The sequence below is a fragment of the Lichenostomus cassidix genome, chromosome 2 (genome assembly GCF_008360975.1).
Source record: "Lichenostomus cassidix isolate B80296 chromosome 2, HeHo_3.0, whole genome shotgun sequence".
NCBI lineage: Eukaryota > Metazoa > Chordata > Aves > Passeriformes > Meliphagidae > Lichenostomus > Lichenostomus cassidix.
This window is the reverse complement of record NC_139482.1, coordinates 58296341-58317943: the sequence shown is the minus strand read 5'-3', so window position 1 is coordinate 58317943 and position 21603 is coordinate 58296341. Positions and strand designations below refer to the sequence as shown.

General features: G+C 39.9%; 1 protein-coding gene across 3 annotated transcripts in view; it reads right to left on the bottom strand.

Annotated features, from left to right (window-relative positions):
• Nucleotides 1-21603, bottom strand: part of CDKAL1 (CDKAL1 threonylcarbamoyladenosine tRNA methylthiotransferase) — a 395226-nt gene that overhangs the window by 123159 nt on the left and 250464 nt on the right. For all 3 annotated transcript variants that reach the window (XM_085051690.1, XM_085051691.1, XM_085051692.1), the window contains exon 11: nt 17127-17272. In XM_085051690.1, coding sequence (XP_084907816.1) covers nt 17127-17272 — 146 coding nt within the window. The remainder of the gene's footprint in view (nt 1-17126; nt 17273-21603) is intronic.

The window sequence follows — 21603 nt, the reverse complement described above, 5'->3', positions numbered from 1 at the left end:
CATTCAGACAAATAGGAAAAGTCACACTTATACCAGGTCATTAAATACATTCTTGCTGCAAGGGAAAAAAAAAATCAACTGAGCAGATCAGAGGAAAAATCTCAGATCAGAAGTTTAAAATGAAAGGATAAACTAATTATAAGAATTCATCAAGAGTATTAAAAGAGGATTTAAACTGAATGTGAAGCAAGATTTTGTGACAGAGTTAACAAGTGAAAGGAGGATGCTCAAACTTAACCAAAAGTCTGATGGAAAGAACGATTAATTTCTGTGCAAACTCTATGCATGGGATGGGAATATATCCCGTAGAGATGCTACATTACAAGAAGAGACTTAAAAATCCCCAGCCATTGTCATTGTATAAACACAATCACAGTTTGAATGCATATTTAGTTCAATCAACAAAACAATTTTTTGTTCTTAAGAATTATTTGAATGTGGCTAGCACAGGTCTTTCCCATGAGAACTTTCTCCTGTGTTTTATAAACAAAGATAAAGTTTGGATGTTATTGAAACAGTGTCTCAAGATTTGGATAGTTCAGGCCTGGCCAATCAGGCCTAGGGGGAGGTTTCTGACTGACCAATCTGGGTGACCTCTGAAAAGTCTATATAAGTTGGAATCAAAATTATAAATCTCTCTTTTCTTGCCACACTGAGAACCTGGGTCCTTTCTCTGCTAGCAGCTCAACAGCGACATTTGAACATTTGCCTTAAGAAAAAAATATGCTTATTTGCATTATTAATGAAAACACAGAAATATTATCTCATCACTTAATGTCATAATTACCGTACTTCACTTAAATGCTGTCAAGTAAAAGCTGTATTTTGTGAAAACATACGTTAAAAGACAGACTTCAGCTTCTGCTATTCTTCTAATGATGAAAACTCTCAAAATACCTCACAAATTTGCATTCTGTAGAAAATACAACTAAATCATCTAAGGTAATCAACAGCACATAAGCATGTTATGACCTATTGCCATTAACTCCATGTGATATTTAAGAAATAAATGAAGCAGGAACATGAATCTTAACACAATCATATTTTTAATACCAAATGTTAACATTTTGGAAGACAAAAACCAGAAAACTCGGACATTCTTTTTTGTACATTGCTCTGAAATAGTCTGGCAAAGCCCTAACTGCTCTGTTCATTATGATAAATGGCAATAAGGACTTTTTTCCTGCAGAAATGTGTATTGGGTTTGTGTGGCAAGGTTTTGGTAGTGGGGGAGACTGCAGGGGTGGAGTATGCTACCTGCAAAAAATACTTTGCTGGTCACATTTGGGAGTCCAGCTGGCTGCCTTAGCCATTTCTAGGATTGAGTTTGTGACTCAGGTACTCCCCAAACCTTAAGCCAGTAGTGTGGGTGTGGTCATCCCAGTGCAGTGGAGGAACCATGCTGGTCTATTGTCCAAACTTTAACCTACAGGTTTTCCATCTGTCTGCCTCCCTCACTCTGCAGAGTCTGGGATGCAGCCAGGACATAACAGTAGATTTTCCTTCACCAGCACAATAGCTAAAAAATAACTGTGTGACATGGACACACACACACACACACACACACACACACATAAATTCAGCAGCACACCTATGATCGACCACATGATGCATTTTTCAGATGCCTTTACGACCTCTGTAGTAACTTGGAGGCTTATGTCGAAGTTTGTCTCAACAAAAATCCTTCAGTGGAGATAAACAGTTCAGAGAGATGGGTATTTTTCTTTAATACAAAGATTTTTGAAGAAGACTGATTCAAATCTGTTGGGGTTTGTAATGTCCAAAAGGTATTACCCCAGAGCTGACTGCAGGTCTGTATTGTACTGTGTTATGATCTCAGAGCTGCCTCTCCTGCTAGGGACCATGGCTCATCCAGAGGCCAACCAGGGAGGCATCTAACACAGCAAAACATAAGACAATTCATTTCTATGGCCTCTGGCTTTTGCCAATAAATATTTTCTCCAGATTCAAGACAAAATGACTTATAATCAGCCACTTTAGCTTTATATTCTCCTATGTGTAAGGCATTTGGACACGCGAACATATTTTCCAGCTTGAACTTGCACCTGAATTACAATTTTCCGGTAGATGGATTGAGAATTTACATCACTTCATGTGCCTTTACATACAACCAAATTTGCAATATTGTCCTCCTGTTATGAAGCAATTTAACAGCTGTACTTTGTCAATTACTTCTACTAAACAAAATGAGAGTTCTACATAATGATGAGAAGTAAAATAAAAAGACAAAAATAATTACACGTGCATGAGATGAGTGGTTCAGCTGTGGAAAATAAATTTTCATCTGTTATAGTCACTACTTTTATGCACAAACTTTTTAAGATTTTGGGTCTGTGATTACTTTGCCAGGTAATATGAAGTTTACAACTATAAATTTCATTCTCATTAAAAAGAGGTGAATCATCAACTCTTGAGTACAATACACAGACCAATATAAGATGCACGTGAACACAAAATTGAGCTTAGCCAAAGTAATCTGTATCACTGTCCCCAAACGGATATACAGACAAAACTTATGAGCAGCAGAATTATCATGCCTCTAAAAAGCAATAGTTTTAATTGGATAGTTACACCTTAAAATAGGTTTAAAAGGTTTTGCGTATTTCCATTCCCTAGTTTTCTTCATTTCAGTAGATTGTATTTAAAGTAAATAACCAGTAAAGCTACTGATCAGCTGTAGAAGTATTGCTTTTTTTCTCTCTTCGTTCTTTTCAACTTATTTTCCCTGAAAGTTTGACACAAATGTAAATTCAATCAGCACTTATCAGGTGGACAACTACGACCTCCATCAAAAACTCCTTTGTGCCACACTGTCCTACATGATCAGTATAACATATTTACAAAATTAATTTATTACCTAGTATTACACCAAGAATCTGAAAACTTTACACATTGAAATTAATAAACACTTCTCTTAAATGTATTAAATATGAGAATTTAATACCATCAGTGAATTTTCTGATGCACATCTGAGCACTTTAAGGTGTACACGTATCTTGGATTTATATGTGTGCTAATCTGCTATCACAAATAATTATGCATCCTAATATATGTTTGGATATGCTTAAAAGCTCAGGAGCAAATTAAAACTGAGAATTACATGCCAAATCAATCTGCTATTAAGGAAATTGACATGAATTAAGGTTATTGTTTTACAACCAAATTAGACTCCCCTCCCCAAGTTCTACGTTCTGTGTTTCAAGAAAGTGAAACACAATGAAAGTATTAATTTAGAAAAAAACTAAAGTTATTTTAGTTACTTTGTTTTAAAATACTAGAGAAATATAGTATCCCGGTGTCGCTGTTGAGCAGCTAGCAGAGTAATGAATGCATCGGTTCTCAGTGGCAAGAAGGAATGACCTTTATTGTTTTGATTTCATCACATTTATAGAGTTCTCAAAAGTCACCCAGATTGGTCAGTCAGAAGCCTTCCCCCAGGCCTGATTGGCCAGGCCTGCACTGTCCAAGTTCTGGGACACTGTTCCAAAACATTCAAACTTTATCTTTATTTACAAAAACACAAGAAAACTTCCCATGGGAAAAACTGTGCTAGCCACATCCCGGTAAGTACAATCAAGCATTTAAACTCATAAATATGAAATGTTTTAAGACTTATTTCCATTACTGCATGATGCTTACAATCCCTTCCTTATATCCTTACTATGGATTTTATATCATTACTTCTGAAGAGCACATTCACATGCCCTCAGGAGTAAAAGGAAAAAAAGATACCATCTTGCTACACTTAAGAAACTTGGATGTACCTTCCTAATTTCTACTCTATCACCTAACTACACTCCCAGAGCAGGATTTTACAGAAGAAAACTGCTGAGGAGGCTGCCCAGAAAAAGGCGAGCCTAACCAGAACTGCATACAGAGTCACTCCATCACTCCAAGCAACTTCACTACTTATATTTAGTAAACAGTAAGCCAGCTTGCATGCTAAGTATAATAATCAGATGAAATTGCTTTTGCATTTAATAAGGGCACACATCTTCTCTTTCCAGAAACCATTCAAAAAAGTGATTCCTCCAAAATTTGGCCAAAGCAGAGCATGACAGTGTTGTGACCTCAAAGGATTTGAACTGCAAATGCCCTATGTGCTTAGACTAAGCCTGCACTCAGCAACCTATGCTCATCCTGGCACTGTATTTCCCAGGCTTCACCCTCCAGTTCTTACTATGGAAAAGTAACAGGAGAATCAAGAGAAAAAACCCCAAAACTAATCCTCTCATAATGATTCTCTTATCTCCAGAAAAGCATGGGTATTATTTAGAAGAAAATGCTATAGAATAGGCATACCATGTACATCCTCCTTAAACAGATCAGTACACAGACACAAATTGTCCCAGAATCCAAAGAGACTTCCCATAAAAAATTACAGAGCATATAGAAATTTTGAAATCATAGTCTCCTATAAAGTAACTTCCCCAAAAATAAACAGGTTGAAGTTACGTTTTAGTGTAAACTAATCTTCAAAGCAGTCTGCAAATTTAGAAATAAGTTATGTTAACATCACATTGCATGATTCACTTTGGACTTCCGTATTTGTATGTGTGCATCCTCACACGTGTAACACTCTGGCAAGATGCATGAACAACGGAATAACGAAAACCTACAGCCCAGGAAACTCCACTATCTTTGATGCATTTGGCATAAAAGACTATGGCAAGCAAATGGTGACTAGTAATTTATAAAGTGGTAAAAGATCTAATCCTGTCAACTGTGGCAGTAAACACATCTCTCCATGAACTGACTGAAACCTGATTCAACAATCTGTAGAAGACAAAGATTAAGAAGATGCAGATATTTCATTCCCTCCTTCAATTTCCCCTCTAGGAAAAGTATATCTCCTTGCTAGAAAGTAAGGGTGCAGTAGCATTAGCTGACAAAAGGGCAAAGTGCTGTACAGGCCAAAATAGAAAGACTGCACTCCTAAAATAACCTTTAACTTGGTTGAAGCTATGGTACAGTAAAAAAAAAAGATATCCTGAAATATCTAGTGCTTGTCTCTCCACAGTCAGCTCTAAAGAAAAACATACTTTTGAAATGTAGGTTGTTGAATGCTGCTGTTCAAAATATCTCAATGAAATTAATGGATCTGCAAGTGTTCAGCACCTTTGAAACCTCTTACCTACTTTTACCTCTTTCCAAGACCTTGTGAATCAAATTCAGGGTAGGAAGGGTTATAAACTTAGCAAAGTCCAAATTTAAATTTCAAGACAACTAGAGATAACTAATCCTGTGGTAAAAGGGAGCTTGTCCATCAAAAGCTACACCATGAAACAGCAGGGTCAAGTCTAGACACAAACTTGAATGTACCTTTGTAAAACACCCACATTTTACTTTTTGGTGCTTATTCAATACCTTTTAAAGGCACTCAGTTAATTTAAAACATGAAAAAAAGAAGATACACATTTGGTAAAGTGATTAGTTCAGACTCCAAGAGCAGACAAAAGACAGAGTAAAGAGAAGAGTCTAGAGACTGAGGTATAAAATTACAGATAAGTACTAAATACACTCAGCAATTTCTTAGAGAACGTCATAAGGATTTTAAACAGATGACATTTGCATTTGCAGTAGTCAGACTGACAGAACAGATGTGCTAAAACCCATTAAAAAACGCCCAAATCTAAAAGACTTGTCAAGGTTTGTTAGGGACATGATTTGCATGTCTGCAAAATGAACTCAACAAGGTCTCTCTCGCTGAGAAACAAAAGTGCATTTTGAGACAGAAAATGAAACACATTCATATTGTAAAAAAGTGAGGGAGTTGATAGTCTATTTCACAATTACCTGCAATTTGAAAGCAAGTAGAAAAAGGTACATAAAAATAGTAAATGGTTATTTTAAAATTATTCTTTTCATTGCCTTCAAATTCTAGTTTCAGTAAGTGTCATGATAATGTGAAGAAGACAATACTACTGCCACAAGGCTTGGGATAGCTTCAAAACTGCAGGTTGTCTGAAATAGCTGCAAATTTGATGATGACTCATTTAGCTGTTTATCCTCCCATGTGAACTTAGCAATATCAGGAGCTTACTATATGGACATCTCCCAGAACAAAATTATTTACAGTTACAAGTTATTTGTAGGGTTTGGAATTTCCTTAATCATCCAAATAATAGTATTTGGAAATGAGCTTTTGGGAAGATGTTTCTTCCCTGCACATTATTTCAATCAGAATTGGCTGCTATAAAATAGAGACAATTTTTAAGCCAAAGACTTCTGAATAGCAAGACACTCACACCGCAAATACAGAAGGAGACCATGCTCACACAAGCTCTCATGGTATGTGTTACAATGCCAAGAATGAAGACAAAGTCACAATGGAAGCCTGGAACCTGGGAATAGAATTTGATCTTGGGAAATTGTTCATAAAGGCAAGAGCAGCCATACTGAAACATACTAGACAAAATTACATGGAGAAAGTGGACTGTGAAAAGTTCCATTCAGACACACAACTACTGCTGTAAAAACTACTGTGACCAGGAGAAGATAGCACCAAGGTCCACTTTGCTCCCACCCATGCTATTCCACCCTGAAGCAGCCTGAGGCCCAAGCAGATGCAGCCCGGCTGCCACTGCAACAATAGAGACAGTCAGGGCAGATCAAAAGAAACATGAGACAGTAAATGCTGAGTCCCCCCCAAATCCCTAAAAACAGAACTAAGTAGCCTAGGAAGCTGCTGAAGCTACTGTTTATCAGCTTAACTCCTGGTAAAGCAACAATGAAGCAGGGAGCCTCGCTGAAGCCAACTATCCCAAAAGGACTGTGTAACACCTTCTCTCAGTTTGGACAGTATCTCTAGCTGCTTCAGACTCTGGGCAGCTGTCTGTAACTGCTGGGCAACTAGGTCTTGAGTTTGCACTTCAGCAATTAATTTCCTTCCAAGCTTGTGATTTATTTTCCACTGCGCACACTTACTACTTTAGGTCCTTTACTGCCTTTTTCCAACTGCATGTAGTTGTGTATCTACATATGCTGGAAAATCAAGGCTTGATTACAACTAAAAGTAATGGAGGTTTGGAGAGGCTTTTGAGTAGGTCTGATTTTAATGGAGAATGGATAACCAGGAAAGAGAAACCCATGAACTTTCTGCCTGACAGAGCTGTGGCTTCTCCTCTGGCAGCCCAAGTTTGCTGGCTTTCTGATGATATTGGAAAGCTCCGATGTTTCCAGTCTGAATTATGAGACAGTCTCATATGAACAGCAGCAGCCACCCACAATTAATGTTATGCTTCTACCTCAGAACACAAAACAAAATAAATGGGAGGCAAACCAAGTTTAATCCTCAGCATTACGCTGTTTTCCAAAACAGAAAAGCATAGTGTTTCAGTCTAAGCTCCAAATTTTCCTACTTTTTTAATTCGTCTGGATTTTTGTTTTACAACTCTCTTATCAAGCAGCAATAACAGAAAAGATTAATATAAACTTTGATGAACATCATTATCGCTTCACAAACCAAAAAGGTGAGAGAATATAGTCTGGGCAACAAAAGTAAATGACATTTGGAAAATACATTACCAGTCTAAGGATTTTTTGAATGGATATATATTCACATTTCTGATTATTCAAGCAATTACAGAATATGACATTCAGACTCAGGTTTCTTTAACTAAAATATACTCCAATTGTTTGCTTTTATCATCAAAAGTAAATTTCAGGGGATTAAGTTTCAAAACTTCAAGATAATCAAAGCTGTCTTGCTCTTTTTGCAACTACAAACATCACCTTTCAGAAATATAATCTACGCTGAATCTTGAAAGTTGAGATCACTTGAAAAACAACTCAAATTTTAATATAATGACACCAAAATGAAGACTTTCTGATAAAAGACTAAATTGGTCTCTTGATTAAATTTACTTAGCAGCAATTTCTAGAAGTCCTGTATTCAGCTGCAAACACGTTGAAACTAATATCTCATGCAGGAACCAGGCTTGTGAATAGTGCCTGCAGACTATTGTATCAGTCCCCAGAGACCACAGCCCAGGGCACTAGTCCTTAACCCTTACAGACCATGTACCCTCTCTACATTCACCAATACATCCTCACTTTGTGCTGTTGATCTCTAGAATCACTTACAAATAAATCCTCCTCAAATTAGATACAGCTATAGATATAGCTATAGATATAGATTTTTAATATTTCCAGATACATGTGGATTTACGTATCAGCTGCTCAACAGGTGTTTTCCTGAATATGCAAATTTACTGAAATTTCAGTGCAAAAAAGTGCAAAATATGATAGGAGGAATTTCTAAAAAAAAAAGGGGTAAGACAAGCCTTCTGTACTTCAGTGTTTCACGGTGTCCTAGGTTGCAATATTGATGTAGTTAAGTATTCTATTACCACCAGCTGTGGGCCATTAGCTGCTATCACCCACTCCGGATGACAGGCAATGGGCCATCCGTTAGCTATTATCACTTGCTAACGACCCACCCCGCATGACAGGCAATGGGCCATCAGAGACCCACCGTGTGACTCATGGACTTATCTCATCCCATTATGAGATGCTCTGCCGAGGAGGGAAGAGCCAGGTGTTCCCACCTGGATATAACCTGGCCCTGGAACTGCCTGAGCTAGCCCTGTCTACTGGGTTCCCAGAGGACCAGAGCTACCACTGGATCTTCAGCTGAAGACTAGACCTTCACAGGATCACCGCTTCAACTAGACTACTTCAGTTAGACTGCTACTACCACCCTAACAGGGTGTTAGGTTGTATCTGACTTTGTCAGTGCTTTTCCTTATATTATTTCACTTATTTTTAATTTCAATCTTAACTTGTGATCTCCCACTGGTTTGTTTTCAAACCAATACATATTTTGGCGCCCAACGTGGGGCCCGACCTGAGAAAACTCAGAAATCCTAACACCATGATGCTCGGCTTATCTATATAGGTACTGTATCTCGCTCTCTATATTTTTCCTCAAATGAGATACTATCTGCCCGTCGTATTGCTCCTGTTGCGACCAGGGAATGGCATGAAAATTGCCCTATTAGTTTATTATGCCTATGGCATGGTTACCTGTGAGGCGATGAACACCATTCGTTATATATACTCGACTTTGTCTGCCTGGCCTAACCTGAGCTGCTTCGTCTGGGATCTCATCAGCAATCGCACCCACCCTCTGGGGCTAGGAGGAGAGAGCGGTTTCTTCCAGCCTTTCAGGTCAGACACAGCCATTTTTGACAACATTGAGTTCTCTCTGGATGCTAGGGATGGCATAATCTTTTTGTTAGTTCTGTTTTCTTTAACCAGCACCGTTTACCTCATGCTGAAGAACAGAACAATACTTTGTCTTCTTGAGGAAGAGAAACGAAGCAAGTCAGCAGGCAAGAAGAAAAGAACCAAAAGAGCAGTCTCAACACAGACCATTGCCGAATCAGAACAGCCAAAGCCAGTAGCGGTTGCCCCCGTCCAGAAAAAGAAATCCAAGAGCAAGTCAGTCCGCACAGCGACTGATGAAGATGCGGCAAGACCATCTCACCAAGCAGAAGAGACAGAACCAGAGATCATCACTCGCTCTCTATCCCTGGGGGAGCTGCGTGACCTACGGAGGGAATTCACCCGGCAGGCGAATGAGTCCATCTTGACCTGGCTGCTCCGTATCTGGGATGCCGCAGCTAATAACACCATTCTAGATGGAAGTGAAGCCAGACAACTGGGATCCCTGTCTCAAGATGTGGTCATTGACCAGAAGATTGGGAAAACCCAGGAAACTCTCAGCCTCTGGCGGCGATTGCTACTGCGTGTACGAGACAGATACCTGTGCAAAGAAGACCTCCAGATGCACCAAAGGAAATGAAACACAATAGAACAAGGTATCCAATGCCTGAGGGAATTGGCCGTGCTAGAGATCATTTTCTCAGACAACGAGAGATTCCCCAAGAGCCCAGATAATGTCCGGTGCACTTCACAAATGTGGCTAAGATTCGCACGGCTCAGACCAGAGATATACTCTCGTTACCTAGCAACACTGCAGTGAAGGGAAGGCGAAGACCAGGTGGGCGTGTTAACAAACAAACTGAGAATTTACGAGAACACTGTCACCGCTCCACTACGCACTCAGGTCTCATCAGTAGAAACAAACCTGGCCGAGCAAGTCCAGAGCTTGATTGAAGAAAGCCTCCAGAAACTAAAGAAAGAGTTCAAAGAAAGATTTTTCCATGTCACACCGAAACCAACCAGAGTCTCTGCCATCAGGAGCAAACGTCCCCCAGCCAGGGAAAGAAGACAAACCCCGCGACGTGACCTCTGGTTTTTCCTGCAAGAGCATGGAGAAGACATGAGAAAGTGGGATAAGAAACCCACCTCCTCCTTAGCAGCCCGGGTACGTGAATTGAAAAAGAAAACATCCACTTCAGGAGGCTCATCTAGGTACAACACTGCCCCAGTCTCTTGTGGACAGAACTCCAGACAGAATAGAAGCGATAATATGACTGATCCTCTTGAAAAAACCTCAAAAACACATTTACAAGAGAAAAACATCGTGCACCAAAAACAAGATTAGAGGAGCCCTGCCTCTAGCCAGGTAGAGGAAAGGGATAATCAAATCTATTAAACTGTGTAAATCCAATAGCCTAGCACGTCTGACCCACAAAGATACACGGCTTTGGTTGACACCGGCGCTCAGTGCACCCTGATGCCATCCAGGTATGTAGAGACCGAATCCATTTCTATTTCTGAAGTGACAAGAGGATCCCAGCAGCTGACTGTACTAGAAGCTGAAGTGAGTTTAACTGAGAACGAGTAGCAGAAACACCCCATTGTAACTGGTCCAGACGCCCCATGCATCCTCAGCATAGATTATCTCAAGAGTGGATATTTCAAAGACCCAAAGAGACATCGCTGAGCTTTTGAAATAGCAGCCGTAGAGACGGAAGACATAAAACAACTAAATACCCTGCCCGGTCTCTCAGATAACCCATCTGCTGTAAGACTACTGAAAATTAAAGAACAGCAAGTACCAATTGCTACAGCAACAGTGCACCGCCGGCAATACCGCACTGACAGAAACTCTGTAGCCCCCATCCATAAGATGATTCGGGAACTAAAGAGCCAAGGGGTGGTCAGCAAAGCTCACTCACCCTTTAACAGCCCCATATGGCCAGTGCGTAAGTCCAGTGAAAAATAGAGACTGACGGTAAATTACCGTGGCCTGAATAAAGTCACACCACCACTGAGTGCTGCTGTACCGGACATGTTGAAACTTCAGTATGAGCTAGAATCCAAGGCAGCAAAGTGATATACGACCATTGATATTGCCAATGCCTTTTTCTCCATTCCTCTGGCAGCAGAGTGCAGGCCTCAATTTACTTTCACCTAGAGAGGTGTGCAGTACACGTGGAACCGACTACCCCAGGGGTGGAAGCACAGTCCCACCATCTGCCATAGACTAATCCAGGCTGCACTGGAAAAGGGTGAGGCTCCAAAACATCTACAGTATATTGATGACATCATTGTATGGGAGAACACAGCAACGAAAGTATTTGAGAAAAGAGAAAAAATCATCAAAATTCTCCTAGAAGCCAGTTTCACCATCAAGAAGAGCAAAATCAAGGGACCTGCCCGAGAGATCCAGTTCCTGGGAGTAAAGTGGCAAGACAAACAGCGTCAGATTCCTTCTGAGGTCATCAATAAAATCATCACAATGTCTCCACCAACTAACAAGAAGAAAACGCAAGCTTTCCTAGGCGCCATAAGCTTTTAGAAAATGCACATCCCTGAGTACAGCCAGATCGTGAGTCCTCTCTACCTCATAACCCGCAAGAAGAATGATTTCCACTGAAGCCCTGAACAGCAGCAAGCCTTCACCCAGATCAAACAAGAGATCGCTCATGCGGTAACCCTAAAACCAGTCAAAACAGAACCAGAGGTAAAGAATGTGCTTTACTCTGCAGCCGAGAGCCATAGTCTGTCCTGGAGCCTTTAGCAGAAAGTGCCTGGCAAAACCCGAAGTCAACCACTAAAATTCTAGAATCGAAGTTACAGAGAGTCTAAAGTGAACTACACTCCCACCGAGAAAAAAATCTTGGCAGCTTACGAAAGAGTCCAAGCTGCCTCAGAGGTGATCGGCACAAAAACACAACTTCTCCTTGCACCCCAATTGCCAGTGCTGGAGTAAATGTTCAAGGGAAGAGTTCCCTCTACCCACCATACCACTGATGCCACGTAAAGCAAATAGATTGCCCTCATCACACAGCGCGCCCGTATTAGAAACCCGAATCACCCTGAGATTCTAAAAATTATAACAAACTAGCCTAAAGGTGAGACTTTTAAATTATCTTCAAAAGAAGCAGAAGAGAAAGTAGCACGTGCCAAGAAAGCACCCCCGTATAACGAGCTGCCGGAGAGTGAAAGACGCTATGCCCTCTTCACCGATGGTTCCTGCCGAATTGTAGGCACAAATCGAAAATAAAAAGCTGCAGTGTGGAGCCCCACACAACAAGCTGTACAGGCTACCGAAGGACAAAGTAGATCGAGTCAAGTCGCAGAGCTTAAAGCCATCCAACTGGCTTTGGATATTGCCAAACGAGAGAAATGGCCAAGGCTCTATCTCTACACTAACTCCTAAATGGTAACCAACGCGCTATGGGAATGGTTAGATCGCTGGAGAAAGGCTAACTGGCAGCGCAGAGGAAAACCCATCTGAGCCGCTGAGATTTAGCAGAACATCGCCGCCCGGGCAGAAAAGCTGACCGTGAAAGTTCGACACGTGGATGCACATGTACCCAAAAGTCGAGCTAATAAAAAACATCGTAACAACGAGCAGGTAGGCCGAGCTGCCAAAGTGAAAGTGTCACAAGTAGATCTAAACTGGCAGCACAAAGGAGAATTATTTCTAGCTCGTTGAGCCCATGATGCCTCTGGTCATCAAGAGAGAGATGCGACATACAAGTGGGCTCGTGACCGAGAGGTGAACTTGACCATAGACAACATCTCACAGGTCATCCACAGCTGTGAGACTTGCGCTGCAATCAAACAGGCCAAGCGAGTGAAGCCTCTGTAGTACAGTAGACGATAGTCAAAGTACAAGTATGAAAAAGTATAGCAAGTTGACTACATCACACTTCCCCAAACCCGCCAAGGAAAGCGCTACGTGTTAACCATAGTAGAAGCAACCACGAGATAGTTAGAGACCTACCCTGTGCCTCATGCTACTGCCCGGAACACCACCTTGAGTCTAGAAAAGCAAGTCCTGTGAAAACATGGTACCCCTGAGAGAATCGAGTCTGACAATAAAACCCATTTCAAGAATGGCCTCATAAGCACCTAAGCTAGAGAACACGAAATTGAATAGATATACCACATCCCCTATCATGCACCAGCTGCCGGGAAAGTTGAACGGTGCAACAAACTACTTAAAACAACTTTGAAAGCACTTAGCGAAAGAACCTTCAAAAATTGAGAACTGAACTTAGCAAAAGCCACCTAGATAGTTAACACAAGGAGTTCTATCAATCGAGCCAGTCCTGCCGAGTCCAAACCTTTGCACACAGTAGATAGAGATAAAGTCCCTGTGGTACACATAAGAAGTTTTTTAGGAAAGACTGTTTAGATTAGTCCCACCTCAAGCAAAGGCAAGCCCATCCGTGGGGTTGTTTTTGCCCAAAGACCTGGTTATACTTGGTGGGTGATGCAAGCAGATAAAGAAACCCGTTGTGTCCCACAAGGAGACCTTATCTTAAGTGAAAACTGTGTAGATGGTAATAGAATAAGGGGTGGATAATGTCCTAGGTTGCAATATTGATGTAGTTAAGTATTCTATTACCACCAGCTGTAGGCCATTAGCTGCTATCACCCACTCCGGATGACAAGCAATGAGCCATCCGTTAGCTATTATCACTTGCTAACGACCCACCCCGCATGACAGGCAATGGGCCATCAAAGACCCACCGTGTGACTCATGAACTTATCTCATCCCATTATGAAATGCTCTGCCGAGGAAGGAAGAGCCAGGTGTTCCCACCTGGATATAACCTAGCCCTAGAACTGCCTAAGCTAGCCCTGTCTACTGAGTTCCCAGAAGACCAAAGCTACCACTAGATCTTCAGCTGAAGACTAGACCTTCACAAGATCACCGCTTCAACTAGACTACTTCAGTTAGACTGCTACTACCACCCTAACAGGGTGTTAGGTTGTATCTGACTTTGTCAGTGCTTTTCCTTGTATTATTTCACTTATTTTTAATTTCAATCTTAACTTGTGATCTCCCACTGGTTTGTTTTCAAACCAATACACACGGTTTAATGGATTTGCCTTTCTTGCTTTATATTCTATGCATTTTGCTATAGATCTTCATAATAAACCAAAACTTGTCACCTGGCTGGTGAGACTGGCTCTGAAATACAAAGAGTTGCATATCAAAAGCCAGCACTAGAACGTCAATACTACTTTTTAAAGTTCATTTCTACTGCCTATGTCTGCAGAGAGTTCTCAAAAAGAGGAAAAACATGACATTTCTAACTTCACAGAAAAGAGTGCTCCATTCGTTTTAAAAAGTGAGTTTCAGTATGAAAAATACTCTGTCTGGAGTACTCTTGGAGAACTCTAACTTCTCTACAAGGTATTCTGTGCTCAGCAAGATATAAATAAATACCCACTCTGAAGAGGATACCTCTGCAGTCACTCATAGCTCTCCAGAGGAAGGAAGAGCATTTGTTTGTTCTTGGAGAAAAAAGCCCCTGAGTGTTTTATTGGCCTGACTGAGAAAAAGATTCAGAAATCACTTAAGAATATCATTGGGGTTCCAAACAAAAAATTATGACATGGCTCTTTCTTCCTCTTTTTCCTTTCATTTTTACTTGCTGTACTTAATTTTTGTGTGCTTAAATGTTTGAATGCAAGTTATTAAACACTTAATGGATAACCATAACATTCCTTGATGTGTGGCTTCACTTCTTCAGCAGGTCAGCCCATATAATTATTTTGGTGAAGTTGCTGTCAGAGCAGATGTCACATTCTAGAAACAAAGCTGACATGTGGAATCTATGGATAAATCCTTGTACATTTTGTGTGGGAAGCTTCTACATGACTTCATGGCCCCAGAAACAGAGAAAGGAGATATAGGGAGTTCTACTTTTGGTTTAGTTTACCTTTTTGATAAATGGGAGATAGAAATAATCCCTTTTGGCTAGTAAAGTAGTTTAAACACATATTTAATTTTAGTTATTCTGGCTCTAGGCTCTGGAGTTGTCTGCAGCCATGTTAAGTTCCGGCAAATTTTGTGCCGAGATCTTTATGTGAATATCTACATAGGAATGTAATAGCTGGCTACTGTCACATGTAAAGTCTACAAATGAGGACTCTGTGCTCTTAAGTGCAAAGAAAAAAACCTTTCATTTTACATATGGGCACATGTTCAAATATTCAGAACATTTTCTCTGCCTTGCATAGCTTCTTTATCCTGCTGCCATATGGTACAAAGACTTTTCCATTTTAGTATCTGGAGACTACTTTCTAGCAGGAACTACTAAATAATTTGGTAGTTTCTTAATAAGCAAGATAAATAAAGTTTATTATTCTTTAAAATCAAGACATCAAACCAGTTTTCTTCCTTGTTAAGCTTACTACAAAAAATGCCTTGGAAAGACGTATGACTTACGTTACTGTACGCTCAGTGACCAGCTGTTTTATATTTGGGTATTAAGTAATTCACTCTTTTCTGTGTGTAAGAGCTGAATGATTTAATATATCCCCATATGCCCCAACATGTGCCAGCTACACTAGGTTATCGAAAATCGAAAATCCAGCTGCTGTTATAATAGCTGCCAATGCTAAAACTACTGAAGAGAATAATGAATCAGCTTCAAGTCAACTAAGACATAAACCAACACAGTTCCACTTAAGATACGTGGGAATACAATACATCTGTTAATTTAAAAGTAACACTGATCCATAGTCACATGAAATTTAATGCCAAGAATTCATGCACATTGTTTGTGGTGGAAAATTAATGCAAATCAACCTGTATGAAGACAAGCAGCTCTCTTTCCATCGATTGTCCTACATGCATAGGAATGTCCTATAAATTACACATTCAGCTGACAAAACAGATTCTATTGTGTCACAGTTTGTTTTTCTTTCTTTCTTACTATATTATATATATTATAATTCCCATGCAGCTATTACATGACATGCTTTACACAGCTAGACTTCTGAATTTTTCAATTATCATAAGAAACTGATTATGAAAATGATTATGAAAATTTGATAGGTTTGATATACCAGTATTTTAATGCAATCTAAGAGTCAAAGGTACAATGCCACTGCCCTTAAGTTATTGAACCAGCACACAAACAAAGGAAGTGGAAAGAGAGAAAGCCAAACAAGGTGTCAGAAATTACTCTCCAGACACATTTTTGGGACTCTTGGTGCAGAAATATCCATCAAAAAATGTCACTATTAACTTTTCAAAAGCAAAGAAAATACTTCCTTGGATAGTAAATTATTACTTGTCATTACAAAAGCTGTGCAGGTAGATGTAACTTTCATCTTGGTGTCAGCATAAGTAAATACATTAATGATACATTCTTCATTTCTCACAATTAGCTCTTTTGTTAAGGGAAATAATTTTGAAATTAATCTGCAACTCATCAATCCCCTAAGCAAGGTTAGAGTATTATTATACTGATGTAAATTTACATAAGATATAGGACATAAAATACTTATTGGAACAAACAAACAAACACAAAACCAGCCCATCTACATTTACTGGAGCTGAACCATCTCTAGTACCCCAAGTGCACAATGCTCAAAAGCCACATTAAAGACAACTTCAGTAACTCCAGCTTCAAGCAATCTATATATAGTAGTTTATGTATAAAAAATAATTTAGGAATGCATTATTTGAAAAAGATTAGGAATATATTGACAAATTAAAAGCATGTCATGCAGAGATTTAAGATGCTCATAAAAGCTCAAACAAAGGGGCCAACCACATCAAGGGGCTTACAGAAAACTCAAAGACTTTGAAAGCTTAAAGAACCTGATTTTTTTTTAAACTTAATTACGAAGTTGCAAATAACTGTGTTTTCAGCCACATGTTCTTGACATTGCAACAAACCCAACACTGTCATTTTCTCAAATATTAGTAGACTTACTTTTCTTTAAGGAAATCCACTACTTGTTTGAAATCTGCCACACAGTATTCTCTTTTCATGTCCATGAGCACACTGTCAGAGGCTGATTGGACTGGTATGTGCAGAAAAGCATACACTCTCGGATGATTGAGAATCTTGGCCATTTCCTAAGAGTCATTAAAAGAAAAATAAAAAGAAAATTTGAATCATTATGAAACTAATAATAAAACTAATTTAAATTAATATATGGGGTAAGTATCAGCAGTAATACTTCTAAAACCCAAACAATACTGAATTGCAGCAGCCCGGTTTGAAACAGTAGGGACAGGTGGAAATACCTGAAAGCAATTTTGCTTTAAGAGAAAATAAGAAGAAAGCAATGAAATGGAATTTCCTTTGAGATAGGGATCACATTCCCTACATACTATTGATTATGCAATTAAAAGAAAATTTTAGAAGCAAAGTATTGTGAAAATTGGTGATTTCAGACAGTGGCTGTTTTCAGAAGATGGAAAGGGTTAGTTTCTTTCTTATCAGCGTGAAGTAACTTCTCAGATACAAACAAGAGAATGTCTGTAACTGGAACATCCCTAAAGCTGGCCAGGTGCAAATCAAGGCACACCTCATCAGTCGCAAACCTACTCCAAAACTGGTCTGAAATGTTACCTGTGTTACTTCAGAGAAGAGGACAGAAAGTAAAAGCACTTGGCTATAAAATGAATAGGATTAATCAGGGGCCAGCTTAAAAATGGAGTGATGGCTTGGAAGGAGACATAGGATGTTATATATTTTGTATAAATGCGAAAGGACAGAAAGAAAAGAAAAAAAGTAAAGCTAATAGCAAAATGCAGAAACAAACCCCCTAATGAAAGCCAAACCAAATCCCAAACTGAAGCTTGGCAAGGTGACAGAATGTGAGACGGCAAATAGAATATGGTGGTCCCACTTCTCTCATTTTTATTCTTTACACAATTAGGCACATACAGTCAAGTAACTATTGTGAAAAGTTGAGAACAACCAGCATCTAGACTGTGTGCAATATGGTACCATACTGTACCATACTGCTTGTTAATCGCTGTCCTGCAACAAATAAGTGAACTTAGATAAAGAACCATATTCCATGAAAAACCAGGTCTTCACGTAAGGTTTTCCTTTTCTCCCAGTGCTGTGGGCATATGGGAAATGGCCTGGGACTGAGCACTGTACTGCCTTGCTCTTCCACCAGGTGCATTCTGCATGTTCCAGCCAGGCTCACTCTGGCCATTTTTCCTGTTTTCTCTGATGGCACAGATACTCTGTCTGACAACACATACTGCTGCCAAATTTAGCTTTTAAGATGCAACTATTTACAAATTCTTTCCAGATCATTAATCAGCAATATTAGTCACTGTGGCAGTTTTGATTAGCCCAAAACATCACAAAGGTATCTTTAACATCGAAGAGAAATTTGGACCCCTCAGAAGCTGTAGGCCTGGGGAAGTGTCTGAAGGGTGAGGAGTGGCACAAAGATGGCTCCTGTGTGTCCTGAGTGCAAGTTCTGGAAGTTTTTTCATCAGGTCCAGCAGAGCCAATCTCTGATGGCTCTGAAGGTGATGGACATGCTGCCGGCCAAGTGTGAGCCAATTGGAGGTGCTGGTTACGCCTCTGTGAAAACATATTTAAGAAAAATTCAAAACAAGGTAGTCACGCACTTCTTTGTAGTTAGAGGAGCAAGTAAAAAAATGTGAAGGGAAAACAACATGGAGACACCAAGGTCAGTGAAGAAGGTGGGGAGAAAGAGGTGCTCCAGGCGCCGGAGCTGAAAACCCTCTGCTAGCTGTGGTGAAGGCCATGGGGGAGCAGGAGGTCCGCCTGCAGCCCATGGAGTCCACAGGAGTGCAGAAATTCACCCACAGCCCACGCCAGAGGAGCAGGTGGATGCCTGGGGAGAGCTGTGATCCAGTTGGAGTCTCACAGAAAGAGTTAAAGCTACAAAGGCCTTGCAAGGAAGAGAAAGGCCTTTTCCTTGCTCCTGGCATGGAAGTAGTCTGGCCTCAGCTCAGGAGAGTCTGTACCTTATGGACAAAGAGACTCATGTTGCAGCAGGATTCAGGTGGGATGTTGCTTGTGAGATTGGACCCACGCCAAAGAAGTTCCCAGAGGACTGTCTCTTGTGAGAGGGACCCCGTGGCTAAGTAGAGAACCACTCTCCCTGATGGACTGACCAGAGAACAAACCCCTTACCCTGCCCCCTGTCTGTGTTTTTGGTTTGGAAAGAGGGAAGGGGGGTGAGCGGAGAGACTGCTTCTTAAGAGAGAGGGGGTGAGAGCAGAGAAACTGTCTGGAGAGAGAGAGAGGTAAGTAGAGATAAAGAGTATTTGTAGTAGAAGAATTGTGGTGATGAATAGATTTATGGACCTGCTCTGTGGACTGAGAAAATACCCCACACCCTGACCCCTACCCGAGCTCTTAGTTAAAAAGAGGAAACGGGGTGAATAAAAAATGGGTTCGTAAGAGGGAGGGGGTGAATGAACAAAACAGTGTATGAAAAGTTTATTTTTGCCTCTCATTTATCCTCCAACTCAGTTAGGTAATTAAATCACTTTGCAACTTTAAGTTTAGAGCCTGTCTGCCCTTTCTTCCGTGCGTCCTCCTACCAGTGTCCTATCTCACTTAACTCATGAGATTGGTGTGTGTTTTTACATTTTTTTTCTTTCCCCTCTCCTGCACATCTGCAGCAGGAGAGAGCTGGAGTGCCTGGCATTTAGTCAGGGTCAAACTGCGACAGTCACGCATCTAGATTTTCTCTCTGCATTTCTACAAGGCTGGCCTAGATTGTTCAAAAAGAAGGCAGGCATCCTCATGCCTTTTCACTTGCAGGAACTCAGCTTTTAAAAGCACTGATTTTTAGAATAAGAAAAAAAAAATGCTCTCTCAATAATCACTTTTCATCTGACAAACATATGTATACAAAACCCAAACTCTGTCAAATCACTTCTGGAAGCAGTTTTGAAAGTTTCTGTCTGAGATCCTATTACGTGAATGTCTTAAGAGAAGCGGTGACATAATTCAAAGCAACAACTACTCCATCCCAGGTACGTAAACTCAACATTACAGTAATGGCCATACTGATAATGGATGGCACACAACTTGATACACAGAAAGGCTGAGTGCAGTGAACCTGGCTCTCAGGGGAAGCTGGAGGTAGCTGGTTTCATGAAAAAAGAATAAAGAAAAGGCCACCATGCATCTGCACAAATTTTGTATCCAATTCAAATGGAACTATACTTAACTGTGCCCTTAATAATTGCAGATGTTCAGATAGAATATATTTTCAAAAATGAAATGGTTCAGAACAAATTCTGTAAAATAAAGTAATAGAACTGAAAAACCTTCCTTTTTTTCAAGCTTTAGAAAATCCTGTGAATGTAATTTATATGAAGCATCCTCATAGTCATCTATGATTATTCTGCTTATCAATAATCAAGTATGTTTCTAAAATATGGGAAATATGAGCTGAAACTTAAGCTATGGACCACAAGCCTATTATTCTACTCATCTCTTGGTTCCAAGTACTTCATAAAATCTTCAAAATCAGATTTATGATGTAAGGAACCAATGAAAGTAATGTTTTATAACATGTTCCTGAATCTGCCAAGTTCTTAAAAATAACTCTTCCTACAACACGGAAAAAGAAAATTCTTTTCCAATCCTCTCAAACTTTGCATTTTCTGAATAACAGCCTCTTCAATATGAGATCACTTTGTGAATTCTTTTTGAAAGTAATAAATCATTTATTAGAATTTCTAGATATGAAGTGTTATTTTATTCCAGCTTTTGTAAGGCTGAGAACTATCTGATACAACAAAAAAAACCCCAAACAGATTCACTGTGTTTGTTTGTTTAGGATAGAAATATTACATTTAAAAAAACCCTACCTTGTTTTACCACAAAGCTTTGATTTTTAAAGTCACGAATGCGTAAATTCTCTAGTAATATGAAAATGCTGGTTTTATTTCTCATATTCACCTTAAAAAAATGAATTTTTTTCTGTGAAATATGAAGAGCGAAAACCAAATTCTAAAATCTCAAAAGTGTCTTCCTATCCAGAGGATTCAAAAAAACCCAAACCAGCCAACCCCAAAGCCACTAGCTGCTGATCTGACAGTAACATGCAGAATCCTGCTGGTCTCACAGTTGATCTCTTTCAAGGGGATGTGGCCAAGGGGGAGCTCTCGACTGCACTTCCTGTAAGAGGAACTAAACCAATGGTGTCCAACAGCTAGTGTTAAACAAGACTAATCAGAACTGCTTCTTCCAGTTATCCCCCATGTAAAAGAAAGAAAACATGTGTTTTCTGCAATCACAGTTGGCAATAACTTTCAAGATTAAGAACAGAACTTGTTGTCATTTAAAGTAATCACCCTTGGTTCTGTACTAATGGGACACAAAAAGCGTGGCGTTAATTAACCAAATTTTTCAACTGTCACTACAGGTCCAGTAAAAGCTGCAACTGTAA